The sequence below is a fragment of the Medicago truncatula genome, chromosome 4 (genome assembly GCF_003473485.1).
Source record: "Medicago truncatula cultivar Jemalong A17 chromosome 4, MtrunA17r5.0-ANR, whole genome shotgun sequence".
NCBI classification, from domain to species: Eukaryota; Viridiplantae; Streptophyta; class Magnoliopsida; order Fabales; family Fabaceae; genus Medicago; species Medicago truncatula.
The window spans coordinates 29,049,856-29,074,244 of record NC_053045.1 but is presented as its reverse complement, the minus strand read 5'-3'; the positions used below and the strand labels follow the sequence as shown (position 1 = coordinate 29,074,244).

The 24,389-nt window shown below is 31.1% G+C and overlaps 2 protein-coding genes across 3 annotated transcripts; both read right to left on the bottom strand.

The window, feature by feature from the left end:
- Positions 1 to 2,223: 2,223 nt before the first annotated feature.
- On the bottom strand, positions 2,224 to 6,261 carry LOC11412063 (E3 ubiquitin-protein ligase RZFP34). 2 transcript variants are annotated; one of them, XR_005646029.1, is made up of 13 exons: positions 6,106 to 6,261; positions 5,893 to 5,980; positions 5,564 to 5,623; positions 5,386 to 5,418; positions 5,205 to 5,282; positions 5,058 to 5,101; positions 4,912 to 4,952; positions 4,653 to 4,735; positions 4,456 to 4,547; positions 4,293 to 4,362; positions 4,157 to 4,198; positions 2,386 to 2,640; positions 2,224 to 2,352 (listed from the first exon to the last, which is right to left on the bottom strand). XR_005646029.1 is itself a non-coding variant. In XM_003606286.4 (12 exons), the coding sequence occupies exons 1-12, from the start codon at positions 6,162 to 6,164 to the stop codon at positions 2,485 to 2,487; spliced, it is 846 nt and encodes a 281-aa protein (XP_003606334.3). In that variant the 5' UTR covers positions 6,165 to 6,261; the 3' UTR covers positions 2,224 to 2,484. The 2 variants fall into 2 exon arrangements, 1 of the variants encoding a protein (XP_003606334.3); XM_003606286.4 differs by having other exon boundaries at positions 2,224 to 2,640.
- Positions 6,262 to 9,109: 2,848 nt separating this feature from the next.
- Positions 9,110 to 13,816, bottom strand: LOC11411059 (increased DNA methylation 1). The gene is made up of 16 exons (XM_024781101.2): positions 13,204 to 13,816; positions 13,002 to 13,094; positions 12,801 to 12,882; positions 12,655 to 12,720; positions 12,503 to 12,555; positions 11,936 to 12,090; positions 11,575 to 11,785; positions 11,386 to 11,443; positions 11,221 to 11,277; positions 10,883 to 11,134; positions 10,712 to 10,776; positions 10,552 to 10,611; positions 10,363 to 10,456; positions 10,091 to 10,231; positions 9,897 to 10,013; positions 9,110 to 9,640 (listed from the first exon to the last, which is right to left on the bottom strand). Exons 1-15 carry the CDS (start codon positions 13,458 to 13,460, stop codon positions 9,924 to 9,926), a joined length of 1,734 nt encoding a protein of 577 aa, XP_024636869.2. The 5' UTR covers positions 13,461 to 13,816; the 3' UTR covers positions 9,110 to 9,640; positions 9,897 to 9,923.
- Positions 13,817 to 24,389: the final 10,573 nt, after the last annotated feature.

The following is a 24,389-nucleotide window of genomic DNA, read 5'->3' as shown; positions in this document are numbered from 1 at the left end:
CAAGTAGACTACTATTATTATTATTTATTAGTATTATTGCTACCAGTATCTATCAAGAATTTGCGTGTGTTCAGCAATTTATAGCTAGACCTGACCTGTACAAAAACATTTATGGGATGAAGATGATGGAGTAATCAACACTTTAAAATATTTCAACCATGTACAAAAACATTTCAATTTCAACTAAATGTGTAGACACTAAATTAAAGTTTACCTTTGATAAAGATTGCAAATCACTATCAAATATATCATTCTATGATACTACTAGTTTATAGAACGATAATTACTTCAAATTGTGGATCAAAATATGTGGGAAATGGAAGGAAGAGATTATGAATTCTTTGAGATTATGAATTCCAAGGACAATAGATAATTATATAACCAAGACTAATTAGAGGACAACCCACTTTTGTTGGCCAGATTCTTAAATTTGTTGAATTGTTTGTGTTGTTTTGCTTGAAAATGTACATGTTTAATTAATTATATTTGATCATCTAATCGATTAAATGCGACTTGAAAAAAGAAATTAATAATAATTACTCCCTCCGTCCAAAATTATACGACGATTTGAATATATCATACGTATTAAGAAATGTAATTAATTTTATGTGAGAAAGAAATATTATGAGTTGTTTTTACAAAACTATCCTTAATAAATGATATGAAAAAGATAAATGAAAGAATTGAAATAAGATAGAGTAATAAATAGTTAAAGATATGAAAAGTATTTTAAAACCACGTAATTTGGTACAATTATTTTCTTCTTTAAAACGGTATATAATTTGGGATGGAATGAGTACTAAAATTTCAAGCTAGCTTAATCTAATATGACCCTACATCAGATTAGAGATTAATGAGTTTGATATGGATATGGATATGATGTTGGAACAAAATTTGTTTAGCAATGATAACCCTTGAGAGTTTTGAAGATAACAAAGTATTTAAGATTGTCAATTGGACACGCTAATATTTGTTTAAGTGTACAGAACTATAGACAAAAATTTGATATCTATTTTTGGTCTTGGAAGAACAAATAAAGAGCATATACATCAACAAAAAGGGAAGCTTAAAGTGTCTGAAGAAAGCGTATGAAGTTTTAAGTGCTCCTGAAGACAAAGTGCTTCTGAAGTGATGACGTCATCAGAAGCAAGTTCACCAGAAGCTGCAGATCATCAGAAGATCAACATAAAGCTTCAAAAGTTGTTTCAAGGATTCAAGCTCGCCAGAAAATTGCAGAAGACTTGGAAAGTTAACAACGGCTATTTTGAAAAGCATTGGATGCTTATTCCTCAAGGAGCGTTGACATAGTGCGTTTGTACGAAGTGTACAACCACTATCTGCACTACTCTGTTTTTGTCTCTGCTACAAGACAAGAATAACAGCTCTGCCTGCAAACAATGTTTATACACATTGGGAACACATTTGAAATTGATCCTTCATAGGACAATAACCATATCAGGCAAAGGATCAATGGTGAATTATCAAAGCTTCAAACGACTATTTTGGATGTGCTGGCAATTCAACGTCTCTCTCAGACCTCTATATAAGGGACTGAAGACACAGAGTTTCATAAGAACAATATACGCATCAGCTAAGCAAAAAACTCTGTTGAATTTGTTCTCCACTCCAAAGTTCACTTAGAATTTCTTAACAAAGCTTACATCTTAGGAATTCTAGAGTCTTTAAGAGTCTGTATCTGATTTGTATTGTGAACACCACTAATTGTATATCAAGTGTTCAACCTCAAACATTTTTCATTGTAATTCTGTTTGAATTAAGAATTCTCTTGCAGTTGTGCTTGAGCAATAGAAGTCTCTTGATCTTGTTCAGGAGCATAGGAAGTCTCTTGCAGTTGTGCTTGAGCAAGTTGAAGTCTCTTGCTAGTTTTAGCAGTGAGCAATTGTAATCAGATATTACATAGTGAACTCCTCTTGGAAGTGCAAGGGGGACATGACTGACTTCCGGTTTGTGGAAGGAACCTGTATAAATTGCCTGTATCTTTCTTCTCTCTTTTCTCTCTGTTCTTATCTGCTGCATCTTGTTCTAAACATCTATTCAAAAGTAGAACTCTATCTGCTTCTGAACTGCTTGTTTCAGTTAGGAGAAAAAGAAAAGAAAAAGCAAACACAATTCAACCCCCCCTTCTTGTGTTTTTCTCACCTTCATATGATATATGACTGAACATTATGGTGGTGTTTGGTCCATGTAATCAACCCCACTTAGTGAAATAAAACTTGGTTGTTGTTGTATTTTTGTACAAAGACATCATGAAACCATTACTTGATGGAACTTCATCTTCAAGGAAAATGTTGTCATGACACATTTTTTGAGCTACATAACATTCAGCATAAAACTGCATTATTTGGAGCAAGTAGCAACTGGAAATAAGACCCCTAAATACAGACGAAAGAATCATTTATAGTATAATAACACTCCATCTATTCACAAAATTTGGAGCTTGACACTTTATGCAACTATTTATGCTCATTTAATCATCTCTTCCACCCTAGATGAGCAAGAACTAGAAGGTACTATTTGTATTTGCCTTGTGTTGTAGGAGTTGCAACTTAAACACTTATGTGCCACAATGTGGAATTGCACATGAGAGTTTACACCACAATCATTGCACAATATCCATACCTGATTTCATACAAGTACCACTAGTTAGAAATGTGTGACTATGTAGCATCAACACCAACAAAGTATATAAATCTTCAATCTTACTTCAATCATCATTTCAATATTCCGCTTTTGATCCTTTAGTCCCTAGTTATATGATCAATTTATTCTTTGCTTCTTCTGTTATTTAGAATCCTTCAATTACTTGTTAAAAAAATGCATCCTTCAACCACAAAGAAGAAAAAAAATGTGTTTTTTTTTCTCTTCATTATTTCCTGATTCAGTGCTTCCTCTGATTGTTTACTTCTTCTATGTTCCTTAGTCGGAGTGACCTTTTTTTTGGTTCCTCTGTGTGTGAAAGAAACCATTGTGGTTTGATATGGTGAAAAAGATAACCGAAAACGTGAGGATGATGGAAGAGAGGTAGAAGAAAATGCTAAATGAGATCCCACACGCAACATCATCACACAATTATCTTATTCTTTACCAATGATCAGGAAATGTTGGTGCTAATGGTCATGGTCATGATCATGTATTGGTGGTCATATTCATTACAAAAGATATATACATGATCGTGATCATGATCATCACCACCGACACTTCGTTGTCATTTGTAAAGACGAAGAAGATTGTGTGATGATGATGCGTGATGGACCTCATTCAGCAACTTTTTTAGGTCTCTTCCAACATCCTCACGTTTTCTCATATCTTTTTTACCATATCAAAACCACAATGGTTTCTTTCATACACATAGGAACAAAAAAAACCCAAAAAAATAAGTCACTCTCTAACTAAGGTACACAAAAGAAATAAAACAATCAGATGAAGCATTGAATCAGGAAAAAAAAAAATGAAAATAATGAAAAAAAAAAAGAACCACATTTTTTTTCTTTAAGATAGCGGTTGAAGGAGGATTTCTTTTACACAAGTAATTGAAAGATTCTAGGATTCTAAATAACAGAAGAATAAGAGGATAAATTGATCATATAATTAGAGACCGAAGGATATTTCAATTTTGTATTTTGTTTTTGTTGTTGTTGTTGTTGTGTGTTTTGATTAAATTACTTAAAGTCTATTTATAAGTTATATACGCTACTATCAAATAGAAGGTGTTGACTCAACTTAACAACCTTTTTAATTTCATATGGTCAATATTTGTAAAAAACAAATAAATTAGCATTAACGTATGTTGATTGCTTTTTACAAAGATTGACCATATGAAATTAAAAAGGTCATTAAGACGAGTCAACACCTTCTATTCGACAGTAATGTGTGACTTATAAGTAGACATTAAGTAATTTAGTCAAAACACACAACAACAAAATACAAAATTGAAGGTGGAATATTGAAATGATGATTGGTGTTAGAATTGCATTTGCATTTGAGAAATATGACATGGTTACATTTAATAATTCCAATTTCTTAAATTATTATCAGTGTCAATGTGTCAGTATCGTGTCCGTGCTTCAAAGGCTTCAAAGGTTAACATTGATTCATAGATAAAGAGATCCTTGGAGCTAGAGTTGTTGTAACTTACCTTCTTATTTTTGTATGATTCAGACATTGGAGTTGAGGAAAGCTGACCAAAAGTTTCAACACAAAAATGTCACCATTATATGAAGTCCAAATACAATGATGTAATCAATGATAAAAAAAATTCAAATTCTACATACCATTTCATCAAGGTTCTTCCACACACTTGACATATCACAGATAGATTTTGAGCAAACAGGACACGAGTACCTGAATGTTCAAAAGAGTGAATTAATACCATAAGCTAAAACTTATAAAGTATAACATTTCAATCCTTCATTTTAAACATATATATTCCCTTACCTATGATGTTTTTCCATCTCTTTAACACACTCAAAATGTATAGTGTGGCCACAAGTTAAGACACTGATTTCTCTCAATGTATCAAACAGATACTGCAAGGGAGATAAAATGAAATCATCTCAATAAGAATCAGATAGAATTCTTTCAAAATTTTCGGACTAGAATATATACTAATAGCAGTTGGTTTTGGTCTTTACCTCAAAGCAAATAGGACAATTATGATGCATTGCTCTTTCTACACAATTATGCCCCTCTTTGATTTCGACGGAATAGCAACATCCTAAACAAAAATATACATGTTTACAACAATCAGGTGATAGCACTGACACTTCACATTGAAGATGTGTCTAGTGTCTGATACGTGTCAACTCGTCAACAGATATATGTGATTACATTCAATTATATCATCTTCTCAAATTATTAACCGTGTCGATATATGTGAACCTACTAACTCACCACATTTTTTGCAATGGAAAAAGTTATCACTGCCACCAGTTCTGTAAAAGCAAATACGTAGAAGAGAAAATCGATCAAATGCTATCAAGCAACGTCGAATAGGAAATATTCTGGAATTATCAAATTGATTGATGAACTTTAATTACCTGCAGATGCCACATTCATCACAGTGGTATTGCTGCTTTGAAATCTGAAAGAACGAACAAATTTTCAATACAATGTGCCGAATTAAGGCCTGAACTAAAAGAAACAAACATGCATAACTCAATTTCTAATCATCCTAGAGAACTTACATCATCATCAAAGAATTTGCATGTACCACAAAAGTACTTTCCCAAGCATACTCCACAGTTTATGCAGTTTTGTTGAACCTGCAACATTGAAAAATAATCAGCACATTAACACCTACATTCAATACCTAAATACGAAATATATACACATTGATTATTAATGGTTCATATTTTAAGAACTCACATCTTGTTCTGTGTCACATAAGGTGCAAATAATCTGAAAAGTTACAAATGAAATAGGATTAAGTAAGACAGTGAACAAACATGGTCTGAAATTATGTCAAGAATCATAAAATTATTAATAATCTAAGTATTCTTCTCCCTAATCAAAAAGTAGAAGACAACTCTAATCAAATGCGAACCTTTTTAACTTCATGACGCGGAATATCATGACGACAATCTGGCTTAATCTCATCTGAGTTCTGCTCACATAAGAAAATTCAGTAAGAATCATATCTATCTACCTATATATGCGCATAGACCACTTCTGCGAATTTTTACATAAATTACTTCATATGTGATCGCGATGTATCAAAATTAACATTGTTTAATAAAAGTGTTGGTGAAAAGATTTTAGATTTAATTAAAAACGTACGCAAATGATCCGTATGATATAAATTTTGTATAATAAGCATAAACAAAAAAGTTATTGAGCGGTGTAACATTATATGTATCAGAGAAAAAAAAATACCTTAGCTTCGTTGTGGCAGTGCCTACAGTCAAAAACTTCATTACAACATGGTGCTATGATCTTGCATCTCCTTCTGTAATGTGTGCATCTAAATTGAAAGAAAAAAAAAATAGAGAGAAATAATATAAGAATATTTCCTCCATTTTTCTATTATAAAACCATAAGACTATAGTTCATGAAAAATGAAAGTGATTAAAAAAAATGAAGACATACCCAAAATTTGAAGAAGAGTGTGTATTAGTGGATTCATATGACTCTGGCATGGTTTCCATAATCTGAGGAAAAAAATGTCTTATCCGTTTGTTTGTTTGTTTAGAGAAGAAAAATGAATAGAAGTATTTATATGACGAGTAATTTATGGCATTTAAATGTAACAGCTCATAGCACATTGTTAGCATGGTGACATTATTAGCACATTGTTTCGTGATCAGTCTCATTCAAATTGCTGACTTGGCAACAACTATTATCCTTGTAACAGGATAATATCAAATCAAATTAAGAAAAGAAAATATCTACCTATACCTTATAAGAAAAAAGTCAGATCGAGAGAATATCTTGAATTTATGCTCACCTAAACTCTAGTCCAACTTTTTTCAATGCACATTTTTTTTTTATCGATTTAAATTCATATAAGTTCATCACATTAATGTTTAGTTATGCGATCAAAAGAATTGATTTTAATTACTCAAAAAAAATTTTGATTTTAAGAATTGACAAAAAAAAAAAAAAAGATTTTAAGTGAATTGATGTTGTAAAACTGCAAATGAGTTGAAAATTCACTTTCTGAAATATTGTCGGTTTGGTGAATGATATAGAGACAGTCAATTTTATGGTTTTGGTAAATCAAAATCCTATAAATTTAATTGAAATTGAGATCGGAGTGATTATTAGACACATGCATCCATTGTTACTCTTAGGTTCAAATTTTTTTTTTCTTTAAATAAGATTCAGAATAAAACGAATGTGGCGTACTGGCGTTAGAGCGCTAGAGAAGAAGGCCCATATGGGTAAATTTAACAATCAATATCGACCTTTGATTAAATAAAATAGATAGATGGTTGAGATTTGTGTCAAACTTTAGTTTGACATAACTCATTTCATTTCAATCCGAGAGACATGAAAAGATAAAGATGAATTGTTTGGTTGGGTACGTCGACAAACAAATAAGGATGAATTTACGGTTGTCATAAAAAGATCTTGTGCAACAAGGAATCCAATGTTGAAGTTGGTATGTGAAAGAAGTGGCGAGCACAAAGTACCAAAGAAAAGTTTGAAGCATGAAGCAACAGGATCAAGAAAATGTGGGTGTTTGTTCAAGTTGCGTGGATATGTTGTTAAGGAAGAAAACACTTGGAAGTTGGCTATTTTTAATTGTGTTCACAACCATGAGATGTTGCCATATTTAGTAGGGAACCTTCTTACGGGAAGATTAATGGAGAACGACAAGGAGATTGTACGTGACTTGACTAAGAGTTCAGTAAAATCGAAAAATATTTTGACAAATTTGAAGGGAAAAAGAAAAGAGTTCATGGAAAATATAAAGCAAGTATACAATGAACGTCATAAATTCAAAAAGGCTAAAAGAGGAAACTTAACGGAGATGCAGTTTCTAATCTCAAAGTTGGAAGAGAATAAATATGTTTATTTCATAAGAGAAAAATGTGACAGTGATACAATTCAAGACATATTTTGGACTCATCCACAATCGGTTAAGTTTTTTAATAATTTCCCGACTGTTTTGATAATAGATTCCACATACAAAACCAACGTGAACATGATGTCATTGTTTGAGATTGTTGGATTCACCTCAACCGATATGACATATTCGGTTGGTCCTGCATTAACGATGGCGTAAAAGGAGGATAACTTTACTTGGGCTTTACAAATGTTGCCTAAGGTGGTTGTGACTGACAGAGACACAACTTTGATGAATGTCGTAGCAACTATTCTCCTTAAAAGTAGTGAAATACTTTGTTATTTTCATGTTGGGAAAAATGTTAGAGAAAAATGCATCACCGATTGTTGAGTGAAACCAAAGGTTGTCATAGTGGATGGGAAAGAGAAGATTGTCAATGAGGTGAAGCCTAGTGAGATAGTTGATATCATATTTAGTGCATGGGAAAAAGTGGTTGAATCTCCTACTTAAGAGTTATATGCAAGTAATGTAATGCAATTCCAAGATGCTTGTAAAAAAATTTCAAAGTTTCTTGACTATGTTCAAAGTACCATTTTGAACGATGTTGAGGACAAAATAGTGAGGCATGGACATACCTTGTGTTGCATCTTGGGTGCAGGACCACCAATAGAGTTGAAGGGGCTCATGGTATAGTGAAGGAATATTTGACAACCTCCAAGGGTGATTTAGGTACTTGTTGAAAAAAATAGATGAGATGTTGGTAATCCAGTTAGGGGAGATACATTCATCATTAGTAGAAGCGTTACTGTATTGGAACATAGATACAAAGATGTCATTTTGTACTCTGGTTTGGGGGTTAATATGTATAGACAAGTCATGAACAATATTTTTTTTTAGAAGAAGATCGTGCTAGGTAAACCTTGTGCATGGACAAGAAAACTTGTGGTTGTGTTCAAATGACATTGTATGGCCTACCTTGTGCATGCTTCGTTGCTATGAAAATCCATCACAACAAGCTTATTCGATTGGATGAGATAGACTATGATTGACAAAAGTTATATATGGTTGAAGAAGAAAGTAATGAAGAATTTTTTCTATCGCGGAGGAGTTGAGTCGTATTCAGGAACGTCTCCAAAGAGTCCCATACCAAATGAAACTACAAATCAAAGAGGGTTTGCGGTTGTTAGTGTTTCCGGAGACCACAATGATGTCACCACCTCCAAGAAAGGTACTAACCAAAGGAGCCAAGAAAAAAAATTCAAATCTAAACCAAAAGTGGCATCAACTAGTCAGATCCCATCTTCGTGGGAGACTATTGATTCTCAATTTCCGGATAGTCAATCTTCACCAAAAAAAGTCTTCACAACCAAGACAATCCAATTTTGTGTGATACTCCTGAAAAAGCAAATGAAGAATAGAAGTTCTTTCAGAACATGAAGATGATTTAATTGCATTAGATTAAATACTAATGCTCAATTACCAGATTTATTACTCAATGACATAATTAACTTTCTGTGCATCGCACGGGTCCAAGTATTGGTAGGAAAAAAAAATCTCTTTTCAAGTTTTTGTAAGCAAAAGTTTATTGATGAAAACATAAGAGTTACTCAAAACCCATTATAAAAGAGTTGTATTCCACACCTAAAAGATAAGATAAAGGAAAATTTAACCAATCCAAGAATACATAATTTTTGTGTCTACCCTGTTAACTAATGAACCACACCCAAGACAATCTCTTAATGCTATCAATCAACTCTTTTGAATTGGTCATTTTCACATTGAAGAGAATGTCATTCTTTTCAAACCAAATGAATACTTGCAAATAGTTAACAATAAATTTGAGATACAATATGCTTCTTTTTCTCCTTTACAAGAGATTTGAATGACACAAAATTTTCCACTTCTTCATCCCAAATTCCTTTCGCACAAACCATAAAGAGTTGAATGACACAAAATTTTCCACTTCCTCATCCCAAATTCCTTTTGCACAAATAATTGTTGATGGATCTCTATTATCACTCCTTTTTGCCATAAATCAACACATGTTTCTCACCTCCCTTGTAGCAAACGCCGTCCGATGATGCACACTTTTGACAAAATTCAAGTTTCCCACTGCAACATAGTTTTGAAAGCCTTAGTATTAATATCAACACCAAGAATGAATATTCATAAACTCAATAAGTGAAATGAATAAGGTTCTATAAAAAGTAAATAATTTTAGCGCCAAAGTTTGCGAGTTTCTAAAAGTCCTATGTCTGAGTTTCCTCTATACATCAAATATAAAGCAAATTTTTGTATTGCAAATTTTTTATGCCTGAAACAAGAATCAATTTCTTTTCTATACATCAAATATAAAGCATGTACATACGTCAAATGGGTATTCTGCTCAACACCCTTATTGAGATGGAAGGACCAACTTCTTCTGTAGTAACGACGTCCCTTCAAATATCATCAAATTATGGTAGAATTTCCTAAAATTGTTTATCTGCCATGATAATGATAGTTAGTTTTAATAAGTAATAACAAATGAAACTCCACAAAAAACTTAAAAAAGTTACATACCAACCCTTGGTTGGGCTCTGTGAACCCGAATTTATCTATCCACATTGACTCTGCTTCATGAGCTGCTGGTAGGACTAACCTTTCTACTTTTAATTCCTTAAGTACATTCTCTATGCAGGAAAGTAGGCACTTGAAGAAACCCTAAAAGAAAACAGTAATATTTTCAGTAAATAAATATTTCACATAATCCTATTTGACTTCAAATAATAATTCAAATAAAAAAAATCATCAAGGAGAAATGTAAAATTATTTTCTAAAGTGAATAAATTAACCTGTTTTTGGTATTCAGCCTTAGTTGCAATTAAGGAAAGTTCCGCCACTTCTTTTCCAAAAACACGAAATATCCCAGCTGATACAACCACTTGGCTATAAAACAATGAAATTCACACCAAAATCAAGCATTGTTTTAAAAGAAATATGCAATTAACAACAAAATATATATACTTCAGACTCAGCCTTACTTGACAATGAGCACTGCACAATACATTCCACCAAAATAATATTTATCTTTGATCTTCCTCCTATAGAAATCCAACCAAACAAAGAAGAGAATTTTATTCACTTATCTGACAATGTCCAAAAAGAAAATCAATAGTACAAAATGAAGTAAAGGCTTCTTACCCTTTAACCATTGCTGGAATTAAATCAATTTTTGTTCCGGTAACAACTATGGAATCAAATTGTTCCTAGACAACATAGATTCCAATCCTTAATAAAATTGCACATTCAATTGGATCAAATATGTCAAATATCTATAACTAAAGTAAAACACATAAACAACAGTACACTTACATGAAAGATAGTAACAACATCGGAAAGCAAGGAACTAGTAATAATTTTAGAAACAATCAACTGTCGGTTGAAAACCTTCCATTTTATATCAAGACCAAATTCAGTTTCTAAACCTTTTTGTTCCTTCTTATTTTTAATCAAACTTAGGAGGGAATCTGAAAGAAGCACATCCCCACGAGCCATAAAATTCTTTAGTTTCATGTGAATATCATAACAATCCACGCCGCAGAACCAATAATGTTTAGGTACTTTCTGGCAAAAAAAATTTGTTTATCAACAATTGAATATAATATTGAAGGAAAAAGCACAATTCACAGTAAAAAGGGGAGATTTGGTACCTTTAGGTTAGCCATGTTATGATCCTTCAAACACCCAACATGATAGTCCTTCTCACACTGCAAGAACATATAAATAAGTAATTTAATCAAAACATTTAGTAATGTGAAAATTACAACAAATTTACGAATAAGGCAAAACAAACAATGATTTACATGAACCAATACCTGGTCACAAATCATTACTGTCCATGGACTAAACTCACCATTGTTGAAATGTCGTTCGCTAAAACATTGAAGAAATTTAGGTTAAGCCACTTGAATTTTTTACCGTTGATAAAGAACATAACAACAAATAGATAAAACAATGAAAAATGTTCACGGCATAACTCACTCATAAAATAAAATAGGAATTACCTGCACAATGCACATGAACTATGCTCAACCTCTTTATGTTTTACCGAAAGAGTGCATATCTTGGCTATTTGTTCCGAAGGATCACTCTCTATAATCTTTTGAGTTGTCACAACATTTTCTTTATGCTCTACATTTTTGTCCTTCTGAAGTTTATTACGACAATATTCACAGTACCACTTCTCTTTTGGTGGGGATTCAACAGGAATACACCCTGCAAATGAAAAAGTAAAAACTTGTTATTCTAGATCTTGATGAAATAAAGTATAAACACATACTATATGCAAACATTATGATGAATGATGCAATAGAAACCTTAAGTTGCAATCTTGCAAAAATATAAATAAAGTAATCAAGACTTCACCTAAGTGAAAAGCTCTTTGGCATCCATCACAACATAACAAATTCCCTCTTTGTTTGCACTTACTGCAGTGTTCATCACTATTGGAAATAGAAATTCTATGATTAATGGCCAACTGATGTAATGAGACTCCGTCAGTTGTGCGTATGTGAAAGTAACTACAATAAAGAAAAAAATTGTTGATTCCCAAAACACCATACTAGAATTCTTCGTGGCATAAACAAATAAGAGCTAAAACATTGAACTTGAGGAAAAAAAAACAATATAATTAGATGAAGATAAAATCCAATGTATAAATATAACTAGTCTTTGATTGCAACGATGTGCATGTAATGACAACCCTAGGCTTGTTGAGGAGTGTGTGATTTTCCGCATATTTTCACGGACTCTACTAGACAAAACTCAAATATATATACAAATAAAACTATTTTTTTTTTTTATGCGCAAACATGCTTCCATGACTGACCTATTAAAAGTTATGGCAACAAGTTCATATGAACTCAAATCTAAGGGAATAATATATGCACCAAGTATCCAACATCTAGTAATACAGGTTAAATAAAAACTCACGGTTTTCGTCGCGATGCCCAACCAGCATGTGCTTCAAACTTAGAAGGGCTGACCTGTTCATCCAGTTTTTTAATTTGGCAAAAAAAAAATTCTAATATCTGCTCGAAGCTGATAGATGACATAACATATATTAAATAATAAGATAAAATTACCACTTCTTTACAACAATCACACAAAATACCAGATTGCTTTATGTTTATTTCTCCCTGCAATTGTTTCTGCAAATACATGAAAAACATAATCAGAAAAGTCAAGGGTGAAAAAAATGTATGTAAGAACAATTTATCATCAAACCAACCTCTTCATAAACAAAGTATCCTACTGCAGCTCCATCTTCCAACACATTTTCTTGAAAGACCAACTTATGCAAGCATTGATCCCTTTAAAAATTTAAAACGTAATAAAAAATAAAACAATAAAATAGGAGATTAATACGTCCATCAAATAATACTTTAATATGATGTAAATTTTTATATTCGACCAACAAAATCAAACATACTTTCTTTTTAGTCTTCGCGATCTCTTTTCACAATATGTGCTGCACTTCATTCCTTTATATAATGAAGTTTGAGGCACAATTAGTTCGGGGGATCTGAAATAATTAACGGACAATTGATGTTATATCATCAACACAAAAAATATATTTTGCAACGTACCAATATATAGTAAATAAAATTACGACTATGAAACAAACAAAATACCTATAATTAATGGTTGTTGGTGAGGCGTGACTATTACTAGTCTGAGTTGTATGTTTTGGACTAGGTTGGAGATTCTTTGATTCATTGCTTCGTAGATTTGATTCCTTCTTATTCTTATTCTTCTTCTTCTTCTTATTTTTCATTTTCTTCTCAACATCATCACCATCTTTTGCGACAGCTTCAACAACAATATTGTCCTTTAGTTCTTCATGTGAACAAGACATTCTTGTCCTCTTAGGTTTAGGAGCAGAAACCATATTCTGGTTCTTACGAGGTCGGATTATACTCAACGAGGTCCCGATCTCAAAGTGAGAGTTAAGTGCAAAGGCAAACTCTCTCTTGTGCCCTGTATGTACTTAAGACTTCATCACGATCTGTTCAGAATGAATAACATCCGTCAATTATACTATATTAAATGTTCAATTGAATGAAAAACAATTAATATAAAAAATAGATCGGATCAGAAATATTGTAGCACGCTCCCAATAAGATAATGGAATAAGAAGCTCGAGAAAGAAGAAAGGGGAATTAGGGATTGAGACGGATTTGGGAAATTTGAGAATTGGGTTGAAGGGAACTAAAGTGAATGAGACGGAGAGAAGAAAAGAATTAAAATGAGACAGAGTTTGTTGTTAAGACATAGTACCTTTAAAGAAGATGAAATTTTGTTTTCCAATGTATATATTTCTGTCACAAGAAATGTGGGTATTTATATATAATTATAAAAAATCAAACTAACCATGATTATCTATTTCAACGACACCGACAATAATACAATATAACAAAAAATATAATCTAAATTCTTTTTTTAATGACACCAGCAACAATTTTACTATAGAAAAAAATTGTTTAAGGGAATAAATGTAATGATGAAAAAGTAAGTATAAATATGTTAATCTAGTTTGTTACACTTTTTAAATGTTAAAGGTAAAAAAAAAACAAAAAAAAAATATATTCATATCATGTTTGTTACATTTGGTTTAATATTTAAATTTATTCTTATCTATTCGTTACATGTGTTATTTTCATTGAAAATTGAGGGTATTTTTGGACGGAAAAATTCAACCCAAAAGTACGGAAAGAGGTAGTTTTCTTCATATATACTCCCTCCGTCCCATAATAACTGAGTCATTTGCAAAAAAATATTGTCCCAGAAAAATTGACCTATTTCACTTTTCAATACAATATTAATTACTTTTTTTCTTCTTCAATTATAAGACTAATTAATACTACTTTCACCACTTCCAATTCGATATATTCTACTTTGCATTTACGATAAAGAAGAATGCACCAATAGTTGATAAAGACACGCAAACTCATTTTTCTCTCTCTTTCACTTATACACTTTTTCTTAATAAGTGTGAAATGAGTCAAGAGCTCAGTTAAAATGGGACGGAGGGAGTAATATAGATGAAATAAATTATTATATCATTTTGGAGAGTTTAATTACCAAATGCACTTGGTCTAAATTTTAAACCAAATACATTTGACTTTTTTCGTCTCATTTTCTGATATTTCCTTATGAAATTGTTAATTATACGTAGAAAATTAAATATGATTAACTACTATTCTTAATCAACATGATTTTGTCTATTGTATTCTTATTCGAATAAAATAATCGGGAGAACGAAATTTTGATTTATGGGTGAAACAACTTTTTATAATACTTTATTTACCTCTCAGATGTTCCAAATTATCAGGGTCTCTACTCCTATTTGAAATTTATGTCACTGAAAATATTATTATTCTACTTTTGAGCTTTGAAGATTTCTTTCATATTATTATTTCATAGTGGAAATAAGAACACTGCAATCAGTTTAATTAAATACATGAAGTACTATTTTAAAATTGGGTTAATAGGTCTTTACCCCCCTGTAATATAGGGCACTTTTGGCTTTGCCCCCTGTAAATTTTTTTTTTTAGATTCCGTCCTTGTAAAATGAAGATTCTTCAAGATTGTCCCCTGAGCCCTGTGACTCAGCAGAATCTATGATGTGGCACCTACATGGCATTTTTTTTTTATTTTTCATTTTTTTTTGGATGCCAAGTGTAAAAAATAATTTACATGTCATTTAAATTTAAAAAAAATAAAAAAAATCTATTTTTTTTTAAAAAACGAAAAATAATTTAAAAATCAGAAAAAAAAATAGAAATTTTTTTTCAAAAATTTAAAAAATTGAAATTTTTTTTTAAAATAAAGTTCCAGATTTTTTTTAAAATACTTCCTAATTCTTTTTAAAAAATCGAAAAAAATTTAAAAATTCAGATTTTTAAAAAAAATTAAGTTCCGGATTTTTGTTAAAATCAGAAAAAACATTCAGATTCTTTTAATTTAATTTTTAAAATAAAAAAAAATATTTTATATTTCAAAATCTTTATTCCAGAAATTTTATAAATTCTTTTTTGAAATTAAATAATTAGAAAAAAATTCAAATATTTTTTACAAATTCAAAAAAATTAGATAATACTTTTTTTTCCAAATTGAATCATTTTAATTGAATTCGGATTTTTTTTTAAATTTAGTATAATTTTTTTGGAAAATTTGGAAATATATTAAGTTCGAGAATGGAAACGGTATACCATATGGGTTTTCCTGTCATTGATGGGAAATATATTAAGTTAACATTTAGAAAAAAATTCAAAAAATTCTTGAATTTTTACGAATTTATTTTTTATTTAAAAAAAAAATCATTTTTTTTCTGAAATTAGGAAGTATTTTTAAAATAAAAAACTGAATTTTATAAAAAATTTCAAAAACAAATCAGAATTTTTTCTAAATTTAAAATTTTCGAAAATATCTAAAGTTAAGATTTTAAAAATTTAAATAAAATCAAATTTTTTTTTTCAGATTAAATAGTTGGAATTTAAAAACATTTATATCCAAATTTTTAAAAATTAAAATATTTTCCAGAATTTTCATTCTTTGTAGAAAAAATTAAAAAAACATTTTTATTTCGAAAAAAATCTGAATGTTTTTTAATTTCGAAAAAGATAAGACAATTTTCTATTTCAGAAAAAAAAATCTAAATGTTTTTTAATTTTTGGAAAAAAAATTTAATTTTTTTTCGATTTAAAAAAATAGTTTGAATTTTTTCAGATTTTTTAAAATTTTGGAAATTAATTTTCAGATTTTTTAAAATATGATTTTTGGTTTTTTAAATTTTATTTTTTATTTTAATTTTTTTAAATAAAAATGACGTGTAAACTATTTTTTACACGTGGCAAGCAAAAAAAAATAAAAAATATAAAGAAAAAGCCATGTAGGCGCCACATCATAGATTCTGCTGAGTCACAGGGCTCAGGAGGCAATCTTGAAGAATCTTCATTTTACAAGGACGGAATCTAAAAAAAAATTTTTACAGGGGGCAAAACCAAAAGTGCCATATATTACAGGGGGTAAAGATCTATTAACCCTTTAAAATTTTATTATGTACCAAATAACAATATTGTGTTTGAAACATTACAATATTATTTTTATTAATAATATTTAAAACACAATCTATTTTACTTTTTGTTCTGAATATTTACTTTTTACTTTAATCTGATATACATATTTTTTAAAAATTACAATATTTTAAAACTATATATACTATCTATTTTGTATTGAAGAAAATGTCTATTTATCTATTAAAGACAAAATAATTTATGGCATATTTAATTTGTGCAAATTTGGAAGTGAGTCATGTGGAAGCACAATTAATTTTTTTTTTTGACAAAATAAAATATATTCATTTATTCAAATTGAAAGAGTACATCGATATAATGCAAATTCGCTATAAGCAAAAAGGATGAATCTATGAACAGGCTCACAACATCCATGTTATTAGCATAAAACGGCAAAGTACAAATGCCTACACATATGAATATATTTAAATCTCCGGAATAATCATGTTTCCGTATCTGCAACGTGGATGACGTCAAAGTCATTGATTGAATCTGCACTGGATCGAAGTTGATCTGACAATCTGAAGCGATCAAATACCTGAGAGAAACAAGACGAAAAACCAACGTCGTACAAAGATGACGAACAACCAACGTCGCACGAAGACGATGAAATCACAAAATAAAACGAAATAGATGTGAAAATCACTTATTTCAATAAAAGGGAAATAGAAAAACAAGTAAGAGCAAGAATTTTTAAAGAATATCATTTTAAAGAATTTTTACTTTTTAATAATTAAAGAAAATTAATTCTAAATAAAGTTACTTTAATATTTATATTCGGAAACTAGTAGAGTTTTTTTCTTTAATGTACTTTTCGGTTAGGATATGATAGACTTGATACAATAAGTTATTATCCTTCTTTAAGTTTCATAGGTTCCCTATACTTTTTGAATAAGCTAATTTAGACCATCGAAATTGACACTTGTGAAATTCGAACCTGAGACCATGAGAAGAGTACACTTTAAGATCTCAAGTCAACACCACTAAAACAACTCAAGTGGGTTCATAGGTTACATATATTATAAGAAATCATACTTGTAGAACTATCCCACACCTTCTAAGTAAGATTTGAACCCTGATTCACCATGATGTAGGAGAGACTCCCTTTCCAAATCCAATGAATCCAACCCGCGTTGATATGTTTTTATTTGTTAATCATTTAAATTTAAACAAATACATGAATAAGATGATCAAATTTATCATCACATTGTATCTTGGTTAAATTTGTTGCATATGGTAAGGACTTAAACATAATTAAATAACATAAATTGAAAATTCATCATTCATAATATCACTTTTGAAAAATGGTCTTTCATTTGTAGGAGAACAATTATGAAATATATATAATAGTTTTCGCATCTCTTCCTTGTCCTCATATGCCCAACTATTAGTTTCACTATTAAGTATCTTCGTGAGCTTAACTTAATTGGTAGGGACGACGCATAATATATGCAAGATCTGAAATTCAAACCCCAGCCACCACCAAAAAAAGTTTCACTATTAAACTTATCCTTCCAAACACCAGGAAATAACCATTCAAATATATTAAACCAAACCCACATTGGTAAGTTGTTACATTTTATTTTATTTATTTATTTGGTAAGGAAATAGGAAAAAACTTAACAAGTTACGTCTTATTGGTTTACTATTTAAATAATAAAGCGAAAAAGATAATAAATTCATTATTCCATTATATATCGGTCAAAATTGTATCAAGAGGTAAGGAATTAAATAACATAAATTAAAAATTCATCATTCAATGTATCCCTTTCTAATTGCCAGATAGACGCTGTCTGTATGACTACAATTCTTTATAAAACATTTTTATGAATATTCTATTTTTATGCTTATTTTTTGTGCTAAAAGTTTACTATATTTTCCCTCATTTATATAGTTTAACAAGAATTATGATGCATTTTTGAACTGTCAATCTATCCTTAAGGGCTCAGACGTCCTCCAGAATGGCTCAATCACGCTCTCGAAGGGATCCTGAAGCCCCAGGCGTATTCCCCTAAGGGCATCGCCTCAACAAGCTTCTAGAAGCATCTAGAATGCTCTAGAGTGACTTAGGGCCCAAGTTGCTTGGGACTTAAAACACCGAATTCCAAGCCCACAAGAGACTATAAATACCCCTCTTGAGAGCATTCTCAAGGCATGACCTAAACAAACTAAACTCTAGTTTTAGATATTGTACTCACTACAAGTACAGTTGGCGCCCACCGTGGGGCCTCGGTAAAACTAACCTCGATCATACCTCTGAATCGTAATCGCGATTTAGAAAAACAAAAACCGCAATCTCTAAATCGCAACTCTAATCGTGATTTAGAAAATAGTAAATCTTAACCTCTATATCGTAACGCTCATCGCGATTTAGAAACCCCTTCTCACTCTTCCATCACCATGATGACTGGCTCATCTGATCACGACACCGTTGAGGCGATGCAAATTCAAATTGCACAACTACAAGAGAGGAACGAAGCCCTTCAGGCTTCTATGGAGACTATTCAGCAGTAACATCACGAGCAAGAAGAATCGCAACAGGGCGACCAGCATAAATATGGAACGCACCCATCCGAGAGAATTTCAAACCGCCATCCCTCACCTCTTTCAACAGCAAGGGCGGCTCAGTGGAGCAGATCACTGTGTACAACACCTGCATGGCCATAGTCAGAAACCTGCAGACTCAATGGAGGAAATCATGGAAACGGCCAAATGTTATATAAAGGGAGAAGATAGCAATGAAGAGAAGAAGGCCAGAGACACCGAAGAGTGAGGAAACACTAACTCTGATAGAATAGGTTATTATTCGCCACCCATAGGAGACAAGACAAAAGACCTTACGGTGTGGACAACTTTACCCACTAAACACAAGACCTGAGCGAATATACAAGGAAGTTTTTCACTCCAAACTGATCCTTGATCCCCCAGAACCATAGAGCAATCACACTCGATCAGAACACATGGTGAAAATACCACACAATAAGAGGCTACATTACCGATGATTGCATACATCTAAATAGGGAGATCAATAAGTTAATATAAGATGGAAAGCTCTGAGGTTATGTAAAAGGCAACCACAGTGAGGAAAAAATACACCCTGAGGAATCCAACAAGGACAGAAAGGATGACCGAGACGGGGATCACAAAGAAAGACACACTCTCAACACCATTTTCGGCAACTTCGCAGGTGGCGGTGAGTCAAGCTCTTCCCGAAAAAGGCACGTAAGGCCAGTTATGTTTATCGATGATAGTGTTAATCAAACGCGTGGGCAAGAAACCAACATTACCTTTTCAGCAAAAGATTACGAGGGCATCGTCCCCCACGACGACAATCCAATGGTTATTATCCTGCAAATTGATAACATGCAAAATGCACTATCTAAATAGTTTATTTTTCATTTATTTTAGAGTCAATTATTGTGTTTTGCACGGTTACAGACTGATATTTTGATGTGTTTCAGGAACATAGGGTATAAAAAGAAAAAGTAAAGAAAAAGAAAGAAAAGAAAGAAATCATGACCGGCGTTACAAGCCCAACAACATTTGACAATTTTTCTGCTGGAGAACTAGAGTATAAAAATACATTGAGACACTCATCGTAAAGAACCCTAGCTCCCATACAATTTAACATAATTTTAAACCCTAGTTATTTTGGATTTTGAGTTTTATTTCATTATTTTTGTTGAAACCTTTTGGCTACCGTATTTTTATGAAGTTCTGAAGCGTATTTTCTTAATCACAAGTTCCTAGTTTTCTTTACGCTTAATTACACTTTTAGTCCTCGTATTTTGGCCTACTCACGAAAATGGTCCTGCCCTTTTAAAACAGAACAAATATGTCCTTCAATTATCATTTTTGTTGCATTTTTGTCCTACCCCCATTTTATCCTCCAAAAACGCACATTGACAATTCCCACTTGGAAAATGTCATTTGAATCAATTAAATAATAAATTTAGAAAACAATTAAAAAAAATAAAATGCTTAAAATAAAATAAAAAAACCTATGTTGTAAATCAAAATCGAGAATTATTAACATTGATTCATCTATTCTCTTCATCCATTTACAATTCATCCCTTCCTTAAATTCATCATCCCTTATTCAAAAAAATAAATTCATCATCCCTAAATTCACAAAACCCTTTTGAGAGAAGTTGGAGTTCTCTGTTATCTCTTCTCTTTGGCTTTATTCCGGCGAACACCTAACCTCTCCGGTGATTTTACGGTGAAGAAATTTCATGGTTTCTTGATAGTTTATTCCACTTACTTTGCCGTTTTCACTCTCTACTGTGTGTCGAGCTTTTCGGGTTATTTTTCTCCTTGGATTCATCTGGTTCAGTCTCTCTCCGATGAAGGTCCTTTTTTCGGTGATATCTGGGTCGTAATCGTTACTTCGAAGCTTCGTCTTGTTTATTTCAGGACTGCGATTCCTTCTTTTGAGCTACTTCTGGGTTCGTCACTCTACGATGAAGATGCTCTGCGTTTTCAGATCCCTTCTGGTTTGAAACAACTTAATTTTATTCCAATCAATGATGTATGGATTTGTGTTTTCCCCACTCTGAAAATGCCAAAATAGTGGTATCATGAATATGAAAATATGGATCTGAAAATGGTATGTTGGATGTTGATGATGATGGTGTTGGTATGATGAAGAGGGATTATGAATCTATGGGAAAATGAATTGAAAATGGATGAAATTTTTTTAATTACAATTTTTTTTTTGTTTTAATTTATGACTGTTTAAATTGTTTTTTAAAATTAAAAATGGTTGTTTCAATGATATGTAAATGACATTTTTCAAACTAGATGCCACATAGGCGTTCACTTGCCACCTGCGCATTTTTTGAGAATAAAATGGGGAGTATGACGAAAAATGCAACAAAATTGATAATTGAAGGACAATTTTGTTGTGTTTTAAAAGAGTATGACCATTTTCGTGAGTAAGCCAAAACTCGAGGACCAAAAATGTAAAAGTGTAATTAAGCCATTTCTTTATCACCCATTTTATTCCAATTGAATTCGGTGCCGTTTTACAAATCTGTTTTGCTATGTATTTCAATTTGAATTACTTTGTTTTTGCTGCATTTATTTATTTAATTCCATTGCTGCATTGTTTCTTTATCATATATACTCCCTCCGGTTCTATATATAAGAAACAATTTATTTTTTTGATTCATTCAATAGTTGATGTATTTGGTCTATTTCTAGGCTAGCTACATCAATTATTGAATGAATCTAAAAAATTAACATTTTTTTATAAATAGGACCGGAGGTAATATTCAATTCCAATTCTTGTTAATGCTCCATCGCTACTGTTGAGTTATTTGATTCCAATTCCTTTACCCTATCATAAAGTCTAATGAATTTATCCATGTAATTGGTGACGTATTTTCCTCTTATTTTGTGTATTTTTTTTTTATATTTCTTAGTTTACCGGTCCCCTCTGTGTAAATGCCTATGAGAAGAAATTTTGAATGATTTTTTTTCACACACATAGAGAAGGATATTTTTTTGAGAAATAATATTTGTACAACCATTTTACTACAATTTTTTGATAACTTTCTCTCTCATGTTCACATGATGTTATTATTCTTTCTCTTTCTTTTTCTCTCTTCATTGTTTTTGACCAATCAAAAGAGAGAAAAACAAAGTTGTCATTAAATAGATGTACAAATATCATTGCTCTATTTTTTTAGAGTGTTGCAAATGAACAAAATTCCACAGTAATAAAGACACATAAAGAACAATTTTAATTTGTAGATGTAAATTAATATTTTATTTTTTTTAATATATAATAGTAGTGTTTATAATCCCAAGTATTTTTCTCAATGACAATGATGTTATTAATTGATCACTAAAACATTCCTTAAAATTTTGTATAAATATTTACTATATAAAATCTTGCCAACACCCGTCAAAATTTAAGAATCCGTCACCGAGTGCAATACAATAACCAAAATTTTGCAGGTTATCAAGAACCGACTTAAACCGTCCTTTTTACATCTGTAAGCGTATTTTGAGTATTATTTTTAAAAAAAGAGTTAGAATGCAAAATGTAATAAAAGGGTATGAGATGTTCCCGTAGCATAACCCAGTTGATAGAGACAATTCATTATTATATGTTAGAGTTGATGTTCGAGCCCCGAGCACCCCACTTATTCACCTTAAAGATGAATTCTAACCTCGAGACTAATTGAGAAATAAAAATACTGAGATTACATTTTCATTTCAAATCTAGAAGTAGAACTTGAACTAGAATACCCATTTTTATACTATAACATCAGTATAGATTGTTATCGTTGTTGTATGAATTGTGATTATTATAAATGAGACTTATGGTCAATTAGTAGTAGAATAGGTCATTGAATTTGTTGGGTGTGGTTTGTGGCAAATGAAAAACGAATATTGGAACGAGCACGTGTAAGCTTCAGCCTCATGTTGTTTCCCACGTTCCATTTCGTGTGGTCCATATTCTTCTTTTAAGTTTGGTCTTTACATATAATCATTTACTTATTTTTATATTTTAACAACTTATTATCAATTTCATCGATGTATTTCACTACTTACTTTCAATTTATTTTTATAAGGTGAATAAGTGGAGTATCCGAGGTTCAAACCCCAACCTTTACATATAATAATACATTGTCCTATCAACTGAGTTATGCTCACGGAACTACTTTCAATTTATTTTATAACTACAATGAACAATATGATACAATGAACCTCTTTAAAATATTCCTAATCTTAAAGACGTATTTAAGAACGTTAAGAGATGATTTTAATGATTTACGTACTCATTATTTTTTATTGCTAGAAATAAAAACCCAAAACTGTGATTAAAGCATGCTTGCTTACCTAAGTTTAGTTTATATTGTTTTTTATAAGCCAACAATATTATTACTAGACGATCTAGAACTTTAGGTCAATGAGAGCAAAAATGATAGAATTATTGCATAAATGTTTCAAATAGTGGCCGTCGTCAATAGCAACTAAACAACAAATTAAATCGGATATTATAGCAAGTGAAGGTGAAGGTGACAGTCATCCAGAAGCGGATCTAGACTTTCGATATTGGTGAAGCTAAAATATTAAAGAAACTATATACATTAAACTTATCAGTAAAAATGGCATAGGCTTCACACTTTTACCAATGTGTTATATGTTCGATTCCCTCCAAACAAATGATAATAGCGTTTATGATGCTTTTGTAAAAACATCTACTAACTATGCTACTCACAATATTTTTACGATTATTTCCTGATTGTATTTCGAACATTTTATTTTATTAAATGAAATGCATTGATCTTTAGTTTATGTTATGATGTCTTTGTATATATAGACTCTAAAATATTTAAATTACAGTCTTTTTCTGTTACATTTATATTACCGTTTTTTTTTTTAGGTTCGAACGCCGGACCTTGTATATATCATGTATTATACATATCAACTGAGCTAAGCTATCAAAGACACGTTTATATGTTTAACTACGGTTACGAGAGCTTCAATTTATTCTGTATTTGTAGTGTTCTATTAATTCTTTATTCTCAACTTGATATTTTGATTTGGAATGGGTATACACGCTTTGCATCTTCACTTGCATTAGTTATTAATTAATTAAAACAAAGCAGATGGATCACTTGGCTAACTATATAATATTTCTAAACGTTAGTTCCTTCTTGCATGTAGGTCAGCAACTACGTAGTGTTAAATTTTTAATTAGTATAATTTAATTATTTTGTTACTTG